Genomic DNA, 14,058 nt, shown 5'->3' with positions numbered 1-14,058 from the left:
TCGGACGCGAAGGCACCGCCCGCCGCTGGTCGCTGCCGTCACGTGGCAGCGCCCCCTGGTGCGCCGGTCCAGCCGCTGAGGGCGGGCCTGGCCGGGCCGCAGGGACGGGGGCCTGACCCGGTAGGGCTTGGCCCGGAAGCCCGCCCCCCGCGGCCGCGTGAGCTTCCGTGGCAGGGGAGTGCTGCGGGGCCCGGTGCTCTCCGCTGCACGCGCCCTGGAGCCGGGGTCCCTGCTCGGCGCGGAGCCGGTGGCTCCCGAGCCGCGCCGCTGGTAGCGGGCGGTGAAAGCCCAGCTCGCCTGACCCTCTTGGTTTGTTTCCCCGGAGCTGGAGCCGGAGATGATCATCCACATGGATCAGAAGGAGGAACTGCGGTTGTGCCGTCTCCGCTCCTGCGAAGGGAAGACTGCTGTGAGCGGCAGCTCAGGTAAGGGCCATCAGCGTGAACCCGTCATGAGAAACGGTGCTCCAGGAGCACCAGCGCCCACAGGATGTACAAGGGCGGCGGTGCTGGGTTGGAGCAGGGCCCGTGCAGCTTCACCTGCTGCCTGTGACGAGGGTATTCATAGCGCCACAGGCCACCAGGCTGGGAGGGATCTCAAGGATCATCCGGTGCAACTTTTCCAGGCAGAGCATGCCCTGGACTGGATGTCGCAGTGCCCTGCCCAGCTGAGTCTTTAAAGTGTCCAGCACTGGGGAGTGCACCGCTTCCCTGGGGAGATTATTCCAATGGCTGGTTGTTCTCACTGGGAGAAATTTTCCTCTTGTGTCCAACCAGAATCTCCCCAGGAGTAACTTGTGCCCCTTGTCTTTTGCATGTGACTCCTTGTGGAAAAGGAGCCTCCGTCTTCTTCATAGCCACCCTTAAATACTGGACTGTGGTGGTCAGGTCTCCCCTGAGCCTTCTTTTCTGTAGGCAGAACAAGCCCAGCTCTCTCAGCCTTTCCTCATACAGCAGGCTGCCCAGCCTTTGATCAAGACCCAGAGAAGGGCAGACAAGCAGTGATGTGTCCCTGTATCCTTTCACAGGCCTGCGCCGTCTGTGGCTTCAGAAGCTCCTGAACTAGACACGTAATGTCTCAAGATCTGTCTTCTTGCCTTCTCAAGCTGCGCCCATTGTAGCATCCGTGGCAGCTTGCAGCAAGGAGTTTCACAGCTTATTTAGGTGCTTGATGAATTGCTGCCTCCTTCAGTTTGCTTTGAAAGTGCCTTTTACTGCTGCCAGGAGTTCTTAATTTAGAAGAGATGGTGCAGGATAGATGCCAAACCACCCCACAGGCCACTTGTGTTTTTATAGTCCTCTGTGATACCCCCTATCAGCTGTACCTTTTCCCAGCAGAATGGGCAGTTCACTCATCTCCTATACAGAAGCTGTTCTGTGCCTCTGATGGTTCCTGTCATGCCTCTATCTTCCTCAGCTCTATCAGAGTGTCTCTGACATGGGGGATCCGTCCTCCCCCTTGCACACAGTCAGAATGTGGGTTTTGAGCAGCAAGGCAGAATTACGTTCTCTTTTCTTCCCTATTTTTTCCCCCCGGCACTCATTGATGCTTGACTGGCTGTGTTGTGTGCCTAGGAGCTGCAGTTTTCACCCAGCTGCTCAGACTCCAAGGTGCTAATGCTGGATGATATGAAGAACATTCTAGGCCCATCGTGGTGTAAGTGCAAGCTGTAGAGGCTGTTCTCCTCTGAAGGTCTTTGTTTGCCTGCAGTGAACATCCCTGTCACCTGGTTGGTCAGTATCTTAAGGCTCTGCCACAGTTTGTAGTCAGCCTTTGTGTCTTTAACCCTGAGGAACACAAAATCATCAGCAAATGTTTCCACCTCCCTTTTCCCTTCCTTACTGCCCTGTGAGCTTCATTCATCCTACAGCAGCTTAGTTTCTTTACCAGTTGTGGTGAAGAACGAATGTCTTTTGGGATGCCTTTGGACCCCACATGTCCCTTTTGATAAAACTGGGGCCATCTCTGAAGAACTCCGAGTGGTTTGTGAAGTGAGACATCTCTTTCCAAAGGCCGTGCCAGGTCTTCCCCAGGCTGTCCTCTCGCCATCTGTCCATTAAGTCTTTTACTCAGATTTCTGTTTGTTTGCTCAGAATGTTGGGCCCCAGATCTCCCCTCCACCCCTTTCTGTGGCATCACATCAGCCACCTCCAGTCCCAACAGTGAGGTACCGGAGTCAGAAGTCCAGCAGCTTACTCTGCTTACCTGGAGCTTGCCTTGTAGCTATAGCACTGGCACTCTTGGGAATATCAGAGGTCTTGCCATCAACTCAAATTGGCATGTGCTGAGGAACAACCACATTCTTCATGTCTCTCTTGCTTATTCATTTTTGCCAGTTCAGCCTTATGCTTCTAGTATTAATTCCTCCTCATTGTGAACTTGCTCTCCTTCCACTTGAAATACTTCCAGTGAGTTCGTGTCTTGGTTTAGTTCAAACCCTTTACAGACAGCGTGTCCTAGTTGCCAGTGAAGGTACCTAGTAGCTCAGAAGTAACAGAAATGATTGTAGAAGCACTAGAGCCGTGACAATAATTGTAAAAAGAAGCTTGACACTCCTCATCTTCCCCCAAAAGTATAGAACACCATAGAAAACTTAATTGTCACGTACTTCTGAAGGCTTTTTCAAGGTCTATGTAAAGAACCAAAATTCTGTTTGAGTGCCAAAGTTAGCATCTCTTTGGGCACAACGGCAACAGAACAACTTTGCTAGCTCCACTGTCTACTCAGTACGTCTGACGAACTTGTCAAGAGCTTCATGCTGGCCTGCCAGGAACATCTTCTTTCCATCCTGTCTGTGGATATCACCTTTCTCTTTTCCTCGAGTCCTGGCTGGAGTAGCTGCAGAGAAATGGAAATGCCTTTGTGGTAACTAGCAAAATTGCATTTTCTGTTCCTCTCAAGGGATGGTTTTAATGAAAACTGTGTGAGGGAAGAAGTGGCATCACTGCCACAGCAAGCTGCCGGAGAAGGTATCTTAGGAGTTCACTGTGAAATCATATTGTGATGTTTTCTTGTGCTTCCCAGAAAGAGGAAGATGAAATATGTACATATATCAGTCTGGGGTTGAACTCCTAGACTCTCCTTCCTTTATTGCACACTTATGGTTCAGTAGCAACTCACGTCTTCCATGGCCTGCACTTCCTTATCACAGCTCTGCCAGACCACAGGAGGTGCCTGTGGTTTGTACAGCAATCCCATGTGACCGATATGGTACTGGTTTATTTCATAAGAGTGTTCAGAGACCCACAAGATATCTGTTGAATCTTTAAGCAGATCTGGAGATGTGCTTTGTGTGCATGTCACGCAGGTGCTGTCTTGCTCATTCAGCCTGCAAAGAGCTGTGTTTCCTGTGGACAGCAAAAGGCACAGCATTGTTGGGGGCACATGGTTCTGGACCTGCTACATGCTCATCAAACCACATTCAGAGCAGTGGGCTGGAAGGAGTCGCTGCTCTCTGTGAACACCCTAGAAACCAGCACAAGCCCCTTGTCTTGAACAGGCTTTCAGGTGAGCTTGGGTCTGCGCAGCGAACATTCATAGCAGTAACGCTTCTGCAAGACTTTATATACATAAGAGGGCAGGGATTTGTTCATTGCCTGTGTCCCAGGAGCCTCATAACTGTTCAGCTAGCGTTAATTTGACTTGCACCTACCTTCATCTTCTACCTGTGTTAGATTTCCTCAGTGCATAATCTGGAACCAGCCATGGGGGATCTTCAGTTCACCCACCACGTTGCACAACGGATTTGTTCTGCACCAGTGAAAGCATAAGGTTAATTTGCTTCTGCTCCAAGACTGGCATAAGCCAGGCTCCAGGCGGTCTCCGTGTCTCATGCCTCGTGCATCTTCTCTTTCTCTGCAGTACCAGCAGCACAAGAGCACGGAGATTACTGTTGCAACCCAAGTAATGTTCTGCTGAACAAAGCAGTTCTTTATGGCCTAACTCTGGCTCCCAGTTCAACTTTTAGTAACATCCTGTGGAGACAAGCAGAGAGAGCTGGGCTTGTTGAGCCTGGAGAAGAGAAGGCTCTGGGGAGATCATAGAGCAGCTTCCAGCACCTAAAGGGCCCAACAAGAAATGTGGAGAGGGGCTTTTGACAGGAGCAGGTAGGGACAGGACAAGGCGGAATGGCTTTAAACTGAGAGAGGGGAGATTTAGGCAAGGTGAAAGAAGTTCTTCCCTGTGAGGATGCTGAGGCGCTGGCACAGGTTGCCCAGAGGAGCTGTGGCTGTCCCATTCCGGGCAGTGTTCAAGGCCAGGTTGGATGGGGCTTGCAGCAACCTGGTCTAGTGCAAGGTGCCTGTGCACATGGCAGGAGGCTGGAACTGGGTGTGATCTGTAAGGTCCATTCCAGCTAAAACCGTCCTGTGGTTCTGTGATTTTCAGATACAACATCCTGGAAGAGCAAGCATCTTTCCCATTCAAGCAGTAAACCTTTGCCTCTAATATGCCAGTGATTCCAGGAGACTGAGGTTCTGGTGAAGCATGCAGGGCAATTTACAGCATTTGCTCCTGTGAACACTCTGAAAAATCCACTGTGTAGTTTGGAGGGAAATACCATGTCCTGAAGGCAGGATATAGCAGAATGTTTTATACTTAAAGTCAATCTGTCTGCTGAATTTTTAGAATTTGTCCCCTTGGGATTTGCCCTGTCCAAAGCTTCCAGTCCTGCCTGTGACTTGTCTGGATTCTCATTTTATTGCAGGTGAAGATGGGATTGTGAGCAAGAATGAAGACAATGCCCATCAAGGCATCTCCAGGCCAGTGGAGCCCAAGGGTTTATGCTCAGGACTCTCTGAGGAGAACAGTTCCCAGGGTCCTGCGCAGGACCCTGTTCTCCCACGCAGGTCAGAAAGGATTGAGAGATCCAAGAGCTTCCAGGTGAGCTCCAACCTCATCCAGCATCGGAGAATCCACACCGGAGAAAAACCCTTGACCTGCACCGAATGTGGGGAGAGTTTCTGGCAGCGGTCACGTCTCATCCAGCACCAGGGGATCCACACAGGGGAGCGGCCCTACAAGTGCTCTGAGTGTGGGAAGAGCTTCAGCGTGAGCTCGAAGCTGATCCTACACCAGGTAATCCACACGGGGGAGAAGCCCTACAAGTGTGCTGAGTGCGGGAAGAGCTTCTCCAAGAACTCGAAGCTCGTCCTGCACCAGCGCGTGCACACCGGGGAGAAACCCTATGAGTGTACAGAGTGTGGGAGGAGCTTCAGCGTGAGTTCAGAGCTGAGACGACACCAGCGGGTGCACACTGGGGAGAAGCCCTGCGAGTGCAGGACCTGCGGGAAGAGCTTCAGCGTGAGAGTGTCCCTGACACGACACGAGTGGATCCACACAGGGGAGAAGCCCTACAAATGTGCTGAGTGTGGGAAGAGCTTCTCTGAGAACTCGAAGCTCCTCTTGCACCAGCGCGTGCACACTGGGGAGAAACCCTACGAGTGCGGGACCTGCGGGAAGAGCTTCAGCTTGAGCACTGCCCTGATACGTCACCAGCGGGTCCACACCGGGGAGAAGCCCTACAGTTGTGCCGAGTGCGGGAAGTGCTTCACCGCGAGCTCCTCCCTGACACAACACCAGCGGGTCCACACTGGGGAGAAACCCTACGAGTGCTCCGAGTGTGGGAAGAGCTTCAGCGTGAGCTCGAAGCTGATCCGGCACCAGGTAACCCACACCGGGGAGAAGCCCTACAAGTGTGCCGAGTGCGGGAAGAGCTTCTGCGAGAACTTGCAGCTTGTCCGGCACCAGCGCGTGCACACTGGGGAGAACCGCTATGAGTGCACGGATTGTGGGAAGATCTTTGGCCGGAGCTCCACACTCATGAAACACCAGCGGATCCACACTAGGGAGAAGCCCTACAGGTGTTCTAAGTGCGGGAAGAGCTTCTCCAGGAATGCACACCTCATCCTGCACCAGCAGATGCACACCGGGGAGAAACCCTACAAGTGCTCCGTGTGTGGGAAGAGCTTCAGCGTGAGCTCACAGCTGATCCGGCACCAGGTAACCCACACCAGGGAGAAGCCCTTCAAGTGTGCCGAGTGCGGGAGGAGCTTCACCGGGAAGTCGCATCTCATCCAGCACAAGCGGGTGCACACTGGGGAGAAACCTTACGAGTGCAGGACCTGCGGGAAGAGCTTCAGCGTCAGCACAGGCCTGAAACGACACCTGCGGATCCACACTGGGGAGAAGCCCTACAAGTGTGCAGATTGCGGGAAGAGCTTCTCTGACAACTTGCAGCTCATCCGGCACCAGCGGATCCACACAGGGGAGAAGCCATACAAGTGCTCTGAGTGTGAGAAGAGATTCAGGGTGAGGTCAGCCCTGCTACAGCACCAGCGGGTCCATACGGGGGAGAGGCCCTATGCCTGTGCCTACTGCGGGAACAGCTTTCGGCGGAGTTCCCACCTCGTCCAGCACCTACGCATCCACACTGGGGAGCGTCCATACGTCTGTGCTGAGTGTGGGAAGGGCTTCCCCATGTGCTCAGCGCTCTTCCGGCACCAGCAGACCCACAGGGGTGGAGAGCCCCAGGTGGGGTGAGTGTGGGGAGCAGTGAGGTCTGATGCCCTGTGAGCAAAGCCCGGTGTCTCCCCCTCCCATTGACCACCCTGCTTGTGGAGGGTGAAAGAAGTTTCTTCCCCTAGGAATGAGCCCTCAGAGAGGAAGAAGGGGGGGGGCCGGTGGAGGGAGCTGATTGGAGGTTTGGGGCAAGTGCCAGGAGGAAGGTGCCAGACTCTTTTCAGTGGTGGCCACCCCAGGATGAGCAGCAGTGGCCATGAACTGAAACACCAGAGGTTTCACCTCGACAGGAGGAAGAACTTGTTCCGTTGCAGTGGCAGAGCACTGAACCGGCTGCGCAGGGGGATGTGGAGGCTCCGTCTCTGGGCACATCCAAGCCCCGGCTGGACACGTTCGGGTGTCCCTGCCCCGGCAGGGCTGGGACCGGGTGACCCCGGGGTCGGCTCCCACGGCTCGTGCCGCTCGCACTGACCCCGCGCAATAAACGTTCGTTGAACACCGCCGGGTTGCCTTCTCCGGACTGCGGCTGCGCGGGGACTCGCGCCGGCCGCCCGCCCGCCGGGATCTCGGTGGTAGCCGTTGGAGGGGGCGGGGACTTAGGGCCGCTGTGTGGCGTCTCGGCCTCCTCCAGCAATCGGCGGCTCGGGCTCGTGCCGCGGGCGGTTCCTGATTGGCTGCGCGGTCCCCACCCTGGGTGATAAATTCGGGGCGGCCGGGCCGGGCCTTTGTGTCACGTCGCGGGTCTGAGGGCGGGTCTCGGGGTCTGCGGCAGAGGCGGAGGGTGAGTGTTCGCGGCGCGTGTCCATGGCAACGCGGCGGGTCCGGCCCCGGGCTGAGGCCCTCGGGGTTACCCCCGGATTAACCCCTCACCTCCCGGGGGGCTCTGCTCCGCTGGGCCCGCCGCCTCTTCCCGTTCCCGCGGACATGTAGGCCCGGGACCTACGGCGCTCAACCGGCAAAGCCGTGTAGGCCGTATGAGGGCCGCGTCCGTGTGCCTTTGCCTCTCGAGGCCTGGGCCGTCGGTCCCGGGAGCAGCCTCCAGCCCGTGGCTCTGGCCTGGGCCTCAAGCTGTTCTGGGTCAGGTGCTGCCGTCTGCCAGCCGTGTGCTCGGGAGCAGCGGGGCTGTGTGCGGCTGTGCTGGGCCAGTGCTTGTCAGGCCTCCCACATCTCTTCCCTCGGCTCCTGCGGGCGAGCGTCCGCACAGCAGCTGGTGCCAGAGTGGCTGCCTCACACCCTGCAGTGGTTCCTGCACACAGCTCCTCCAGGAGGATGTCTGAGTGTTTCAGGACAGGAGCTGCACCCGGTTCTGCTGGTGCCCTGGGGGCACTTGGCTCTTCTCTGTCCTTGGCGGTGTTCAAGGCCAGGTTGGATGCGCCTTGGAGCAACCTCTGCTAGTGGAAGGCGTCCCTGCCCGTGCCAGGGTCTGGGAACTGGATGAGCTTTAAGGTCCCTTCCAACCCCAGCCATTCTATGGTTCTGTAACTCTTGATGCTGCTGAGCTCAATAAAGAGCTGGAAGGATGAAGGCCTATGAAGCCTATTGCTGTCCCAGCTCTTCCTTTGTTGGGTGACACAGATATCTTATTCAAGCCTCATAGAGCCTAGCCCAGCACTGCTTTACATACATCAGCTATAAGTGCCTGTCACTGGCCCTGCTTGGGGTGTCCTAGGCACAGCTGACTGCATGCTGGGATGGGCAGGGCAAGTAGTGGCTCTCCCCAGAGCAAAGGCTGTTCACCAAGTTCATGTGTGCCTGTCATACTCCTTTTCTGCTCTCCCCAGGTGTAAAGCTGGTTGACTGATGTGCCTCTTGTGCTGTTCTCCCAGGCAGACTGAGAAAACAGATTCTGGATGCACTGCCTGGCACAAGGGCTGATTACCGAAGTGCAGAACTGGACAAGATCTGTGAACTTACCAGGAGTTTCCCTCCTTGGTCACTTTGTTGAGGTGCTGGACAGTGGCTCTGGGGGACAGAGGTAGGGTTTACGTGGGCACCTCTAAAAGTGCCTTAGACTTGAATTATTTCCTAGATGTAGGCAACGTCCAGGTGAAGTCTTGACCCCACCTGGGATCAGGCAGTGTAAAAATTATTCTGTGAGGCTCCATTGGATTGTTGGGATTAAGTGTCTTCCTACCCTGAGAAGAATGGCTGTGCATCTTGAGTGTGAAACTTGCTGTGGAAATGTGTCTGGGGCAAACTAAGTGCTGGCTAGATGAGATAGGGATGTTTTCTCAGAGGGTTTGAACGCTGTTATTGGGAAAGAAATGTTTGGAGTGCTGAGGTGTTTTGTACTAAGCCTTGTCTCCTATTTCCCGCCTCACTACCTGCCTCGTGTAGCTGTTGGATTCTCCCAGGAGGCTGCTGGTAGGGCCCTGGGAAGGTATGTGTTTACGCTGAACATCAGCCAGGTCTTGATGAGCAGAGCTCATGAAGCAAATGAAATGACATTGCAGCCTCTGCAGTGGAAGTGGGCAGCTGCTCGAGCTGCCTGCTTGGTGAGTAGGACACTGCCTCTTCCAGGGGAGCAAAACCGTGAGAAATGAGGGCCCTGACCAGTGACCGTGTGGTGGGTTTTCAGCTACCAGATTTGGAGTAAAAGGGATGTGTAATGGTAAGAGATACAATGATTCTTACTTCCCTTCCTCCGAGTTCTCATGCGATACCCTAGTACTGAAAAGGACAGGGGTTTGATTTGTGCTGACTTGTCTCCTGAATTCACGGCTCATCCTGTCTATGCTGGATGGTATTGGGAAAGATCTCAGTTTCCATGTTGTCCTGTGTATGTACTGTCATCAGTACTGTCTGGAAGTATAAGATAAATTGGAACCAGTTTCTCCAGTTTAGTTTTGGAATCTGCATTTCTTGAGGAGTGCCTGACTTGAAGCCAGCTGCGCAGGAAGCCAGGATGCCATCAGGACTTGTGCAGCTGTGCTGGCAGGAGGCTGGCTGTGCTGTGAGGCAGACAGGCTGTTCCCCTGGGCCCGTGACCAGGTGCTGGCTCAGGCTGGGCAGGTTCTGCCCCTTTGCTTCAGTTTCCCTTCCCCATGGTGGGTGTTTGGAGCTGTGACAAGTTTGCTGAGCTGGTGTGGTGCTGCTGTCCAGTGAGTGATCAAAATGAAAATAGCGCCCTTGAACCTGGCTTCCCCTACCCTCTGGTTGGGGAGGCTGTGCTGTGTCCTATCCTGTGGTGCAGGGCCCTGGGGATGTGGGGCTGCTTCCCCTGTGACTTCTGTTACTGCAGTGGGCTGGCTGGCATGACAAAGTACTGTGTTGTGGTCAGTCTTTGCCCTGGGAAAGGCTCTGTCCCAGTGGACCCCAGGACTGTGTGATCACAGGGGAAACCTTCACCCTGGTGATGTGTCCTCCAAACTGGGTGCTCAGACCCAGCTCCCAGCGCTCCTGGCCGGGTCCTGTGCTGGAGTGTGGAAGGGCAGTGAAAGTGGCTGTAGAACAGGGCTTCAGAAAGTCGGGCTGAGGAGCCAGAGGGCAGTTAATTTATAGCTGGGGTGCTCCATGTGAGCTGGGAGCCAGCAGCTGCTGTGCTGGTGCTGGCCCTGTGCTGAGCTTGGTGAACCTGCAGCTGCCTGCCTGCTCTTCTAGCCCTGAGGAGGCTGACGTCGAATGGGAGAGTGTGAGGGATGGCTCTCTTTCAGTGAGTGCTTTCCAAGAGCCAGGAAGCAGCTTAGTTCCTTGTTCATCTGGCAAGGCTGCCTGTAGGGTGATGGTGCTGCTCTGCACAAAGCTGATTACAGGTCCATTTTGTAAATGAGGTGCCTGGATTTCTGCTTAAGAGGAAACTCAGCTATAAGCCAGGTGTCTCACTCCTGCTTCTGGGTAGGTCTTTGGGTGTCCTGCTACATCTCTGGAGATTTTTCTGTTTGTTTCCTTTTGCAGAAGAGGAGGGAGAACTCAGTTACTTCTGGGGGTTGAAGTAAACCCTGCTATGCATGAGGGGAGAGTGTGAGTGGTAGCAGGAACCATCTGCAGCAGCCGTTTTGACTCTTCCCATGCAGTACAGCCCAGAAAAGGCAGAGCAGTGAACTCTGTCCCTGCTTTGGAAGTTCCTCTGCATATACTCCGTTGCAGGGAAGGTGTTTGTCTCCCTGTGAGCTGCCTGACTCCTGCCCCAATTCACCACTGCTTTCCTCTAGGGAAAGCTCCGTATCACTGTGAAAATGAAGTAGCTCATTGTTCTCCATCGCGATTGAAGGAGAGGTGTTTCCCTTTGCTTCTGCCCAGCTCAGAGTCTGGCATTGGATGAAATGTTTGATAGCACCAGTGGCAAGCAGCTTGCTCACAGTCTCAGTGCAGCTAGCTAGTGTGGAGGTCTCTGATCATTTTCAGCCAGGAGCTATCCTGAAGTGGGAAACCAAATGCAGCGTGCTGTGTTGTAGGTCTCCTCTGAGGCCAACATTTGGTGAGCTGGGTGGTGGTAGTGTTGAGGTTCACTGGGGTAATTGAACTGAACAAGCAAGATTGCTTCCTTGAAAGAGCCTGCTGTGCCATGGAAATGGCCAGTGGCTGTTCCTCACCACCCTGCTTGGTGGAGCAGCTCAGAGGCTGCTTGCTGTATGGCTCAGCATTTCAGACCCATCCCTTCGTGAAGGCAGCTTCCCTCTAAAACCCCTCTCTGATTTTGCCTTTCAGGTTGTCTAATCTCCAGCGCTAACCAGCAATGCCACCTGCAATGGAGAGCGCAGAGAGGGGAGAAGGGGAAATGTTGTGCTATGAGGAAACAGAAGATGATAATGTCAGGTGAGTCCTGTCTCACAATGTGGCACAGACAGTATTGGGTAAGGCAGGAGACCTTCCAGGTTAAAGGGTGATCTTTCTCCTCATCTGAAAAGGGGTGGGGGACTCCAATAGCTGATTAATCAAATGTGTATGTGCCGTAAATCTGTTTAAATCAAAGTGTACCAGCAGGGATGGGAAGGAGCAGTGTGGCTAAAGCTGGCAGCAAGCAGTTGGGGTTTTTTGCCTTTACTATCACCTTGCACTTCAGAAATGCTTTGACCATTTGGCAGTTGTGTTTGTGCCTTCCTGGCCAAGGCGAGGCAGTTTTCCATGGTTTGCTGGGCAGACTCATGTGATAGCAGCTTCTTGTTTGGAAAGATGACCCTAGAGGTGAACTATGCTCTATGCCTCTCTTGCCTTTGAAGAATGCCCACCGGTTTAGGCAGGACTATTGTCTTGGAGGTTAGGTTAAACAACAAATTCACACACATGCTCTGAAAGTCGAGGCTTCAGACTTGGGAAGAGTGAGCAGGGTGCCTCCCAGAATACCTAGGTATTCCGTGCTGGTTGACTTCTCTTTGACTTGAGCCAGTTTCATGGTGCCTGGCTGCATGCCCACTCGGTGGGTCTGGAGTGCCTGTGTCTCTTGCAGCTATCTGTAGCAGACTAGTCAGAAAACCTGATCAGTGTCCTTTCCAAAGTGTTTTTAATATTAATTATATTAATATTAATTGTTTCTCCGTTTCTGTCATTGCTTCTAGCAGCAACTGTATGTCATTCCAATCTGGATTGTGTTGTTTCACTAGAAATTGCAAATGCCTTGTAACACCGACAGGGTCATTACGGTAATCTTTTGCAACCTTTTTCCATGCTTCTAGATCCAGGGTAGAAAAGGGTACTCTAATTAGCATTGTGGTTCCTTCAGGTCCTATTGCCTCTCTAAGAGGTGCCTGCAGGACAGGCTTCTGCCGGGTTCGCGAGGAGACCGGACTGCCTGGAGAAGTAACAGCATCATCCGAATCCATACTCTCCCGTCTTTTTGGTGGGGGTTTGACTATATCTACTAATTCCTGCTCTGTATCGTGGTGAATTTTATCCTGTTTAGTGCACCTTTGACCAATATCGCATGATGAACAACATCGTTTGGGCTTGTTTTGGCCCCAGCCCACATTCTGTCTGCCATTCAGGATGATTCCGAAGGGTAAAGAACATATCAGCATATGAAACTTCATCCCATTTTCCTTGTCGTCTCAAAAATAACATTAATTGTAATAAGGTAGTATAATTCAAAGTTCCATTAAAGGGACACTTTTCCCCATCTTCCAATTTACATAAAGGCCACCACTGATTACAACATTTGATCAGGGTTTTCTTACTCACAATTCCTCCCGGTGGCACCCCTATATCTTTCTAATGAGCTAAAATGCAACCTAACGGGCTCTTTCTGAGAATTCCCCCACTCTGTTGTCCTGTTGTCCTCCCATTGTAGTCCTTTAAAGATATACGACACGGTTAGCCTACAACAATAACATCTTACCCAGAGGAAAAGGTGTAACGGAGTGCGGCACCCACAACGGATACACCCAAATTCCAAACAGTTCTGTATAGAAACTGCTTGTCTCCCACCAAAAGGGATAATATATTTTGAACAAGCACGACACTTAGCTTGGATATACAAACAACAGTGATGACAGATAGGGCAAGGGCTAGTTCCAGCCCCGCGCCAGCGAGCTTGAACACTACTCTGACAATTAACCCCCATATTGCTCTACTGGCTCTTTAGTTCTCCCAGATTTCCACAAACTGCTCGTACTAATTCACACGAACGTTCAATCCGGTCCCAGTCGGACCAATTTCCCGGGCAATTAACACACGAAAAATCCCAACCAAATTTCACTGACACTTTATCCTCACAAACAAACCATTCAAAGACGAAAACTGGTTCACACACAATATCACGGTGGATAGGACACCAAAACTCAACAATAGGTTCAATTTCATGAGACATACACACTTTGTCTGTCTCCGGCCGCTCTCCTCACAGAGAACATGGAACCGCGGATCAGGACTCCACACTCGCTTCGTAGCTATGCCACGTCTCACTCACACAAAACACTCATTCACACAAGGGCCCGTCTCTCAGTCACCCACTTCACACAGAATGTCGTCTAAGCCAATAATTGTAAGACAGAAACCTTAAGCCAGTGTTTACTTGCCAAAGGCTCATAAAGCCGTTAGTACAGTTACCCTTGGATCGATAACCTATCAAACCAAACTAACCCATGGGGCGAGCACCCGTGCTCTTTACCTCACGTAGGACGTCTCAGTATGACTTACGGGTATCCCCTTTACCTGGTTTAAACATACCTGATGATTCACTGGTGATGGTCCTTGTCTGCCCCTGCGGTGATCTGAGTGAGTGGGGGAGTCCTCCCAAGAAATCTCGGGGGTGCCCAGAGGAGTCCCGTCCTCAGTAGGTCCCGCAGCCGGGCAGAGATTGTCCCATCTGGGGTGCCAAATAGAAGCACAGAATCAGACTCTACAACTCAAAGAGAGTTATAAAGCAGGTATGTTTATTAGGGCACCGGGTGAAAGGGGGACCGCTCCTCCTAACTTGCACACCGAGGGGTTAAGCAAGCAGATATTTATTACACACAAACATGCATATTCATTAGGTTCCCCAGAGAGAGCAGGCGGTGATATTACAATTACTTTAGGTACTCATTATCATAAGTCTCCTCCCTTTTGGTGCTTGCACACTGCCCTCCGATGGTTGTGGGCAGGGCTCTTCAAGATGAAGTAAGC

General features: G+C 52.9%; 2 protein-coding genes across 7 annotated transcripts in view; one reads left to right on the top strand and one right to left on the bottom strand.

The window, feature by feature from the left end:
- The first annotated feature begins 122 nt into the window (after positions 1-122).
- The window catches only part of LOC308221724 (uncharacterized protein), an 18,172-nt gene continuing 4,236 nt past the window's right edge, over positions 123-14,058 (top strand). For 3 of the 5 annotated variants that reach the window (XM_080618916.1, XM_080618917.1, XM_080618915.1), the window contains exons 1-3: positions 123-425; positions 4,706-6,536; positions 11,167-11,274. In XM_080618916.1, the coding sequence (XP_080475042.1) occupies positions 338-425; positions 4,706-6,536; positions 11,167-11,188 (1,941 nt within the window). In that variant the 5' untranslated portion in view covers positions 123-337 and the 3' untranslated portion in view covers positions 11,189-11,274. Of the gene's footprint in view, positions 426-4,705; positions 6,537-7,160; positions 7,301-8,300; positions 8,495-11,166; positions 11,275-12,178; positions 12,301-14,058 lie in introns of those variants that run through there. The other 2 variants (XM_080618918.1, XR_013956967.1) reach the window with 2 other exon arrangements.
- Positions 13,624-14,058, bottom strand: part of LOC308221726 (uncharacterized protein) — a 16,652-nt gene continuing 16,217 nt past the window's right edge. For both annotated transcript variants that reach the window (XM_080618925.1, XM_080618924.1), the window contains one exon: positions 13,624-13,759. The gene's annotated coding sequence lies outside the window, so the exon portion shown is untranslated. The remainder of the gene's footprint in view (positions 13,760-14,058) is intronic.

The sequence above is a fragment of the Psittacula echo genome (genome assembly GCF_963264785.1).
Source record: "Psittacula echo genome assembly, chromosome: 5".
In the NCBI taxonomy this organism is placed as follows: Eukaryota; Metazoa; Chordata; class Aves; order Psittaciformes; family Psittacidae; genus Psittacula; species Psittacula echo.
Note: the sequence above shows the minus strand (reverse complement) of the source record. Positions and strands in the feature narration are given on the sequence as shown.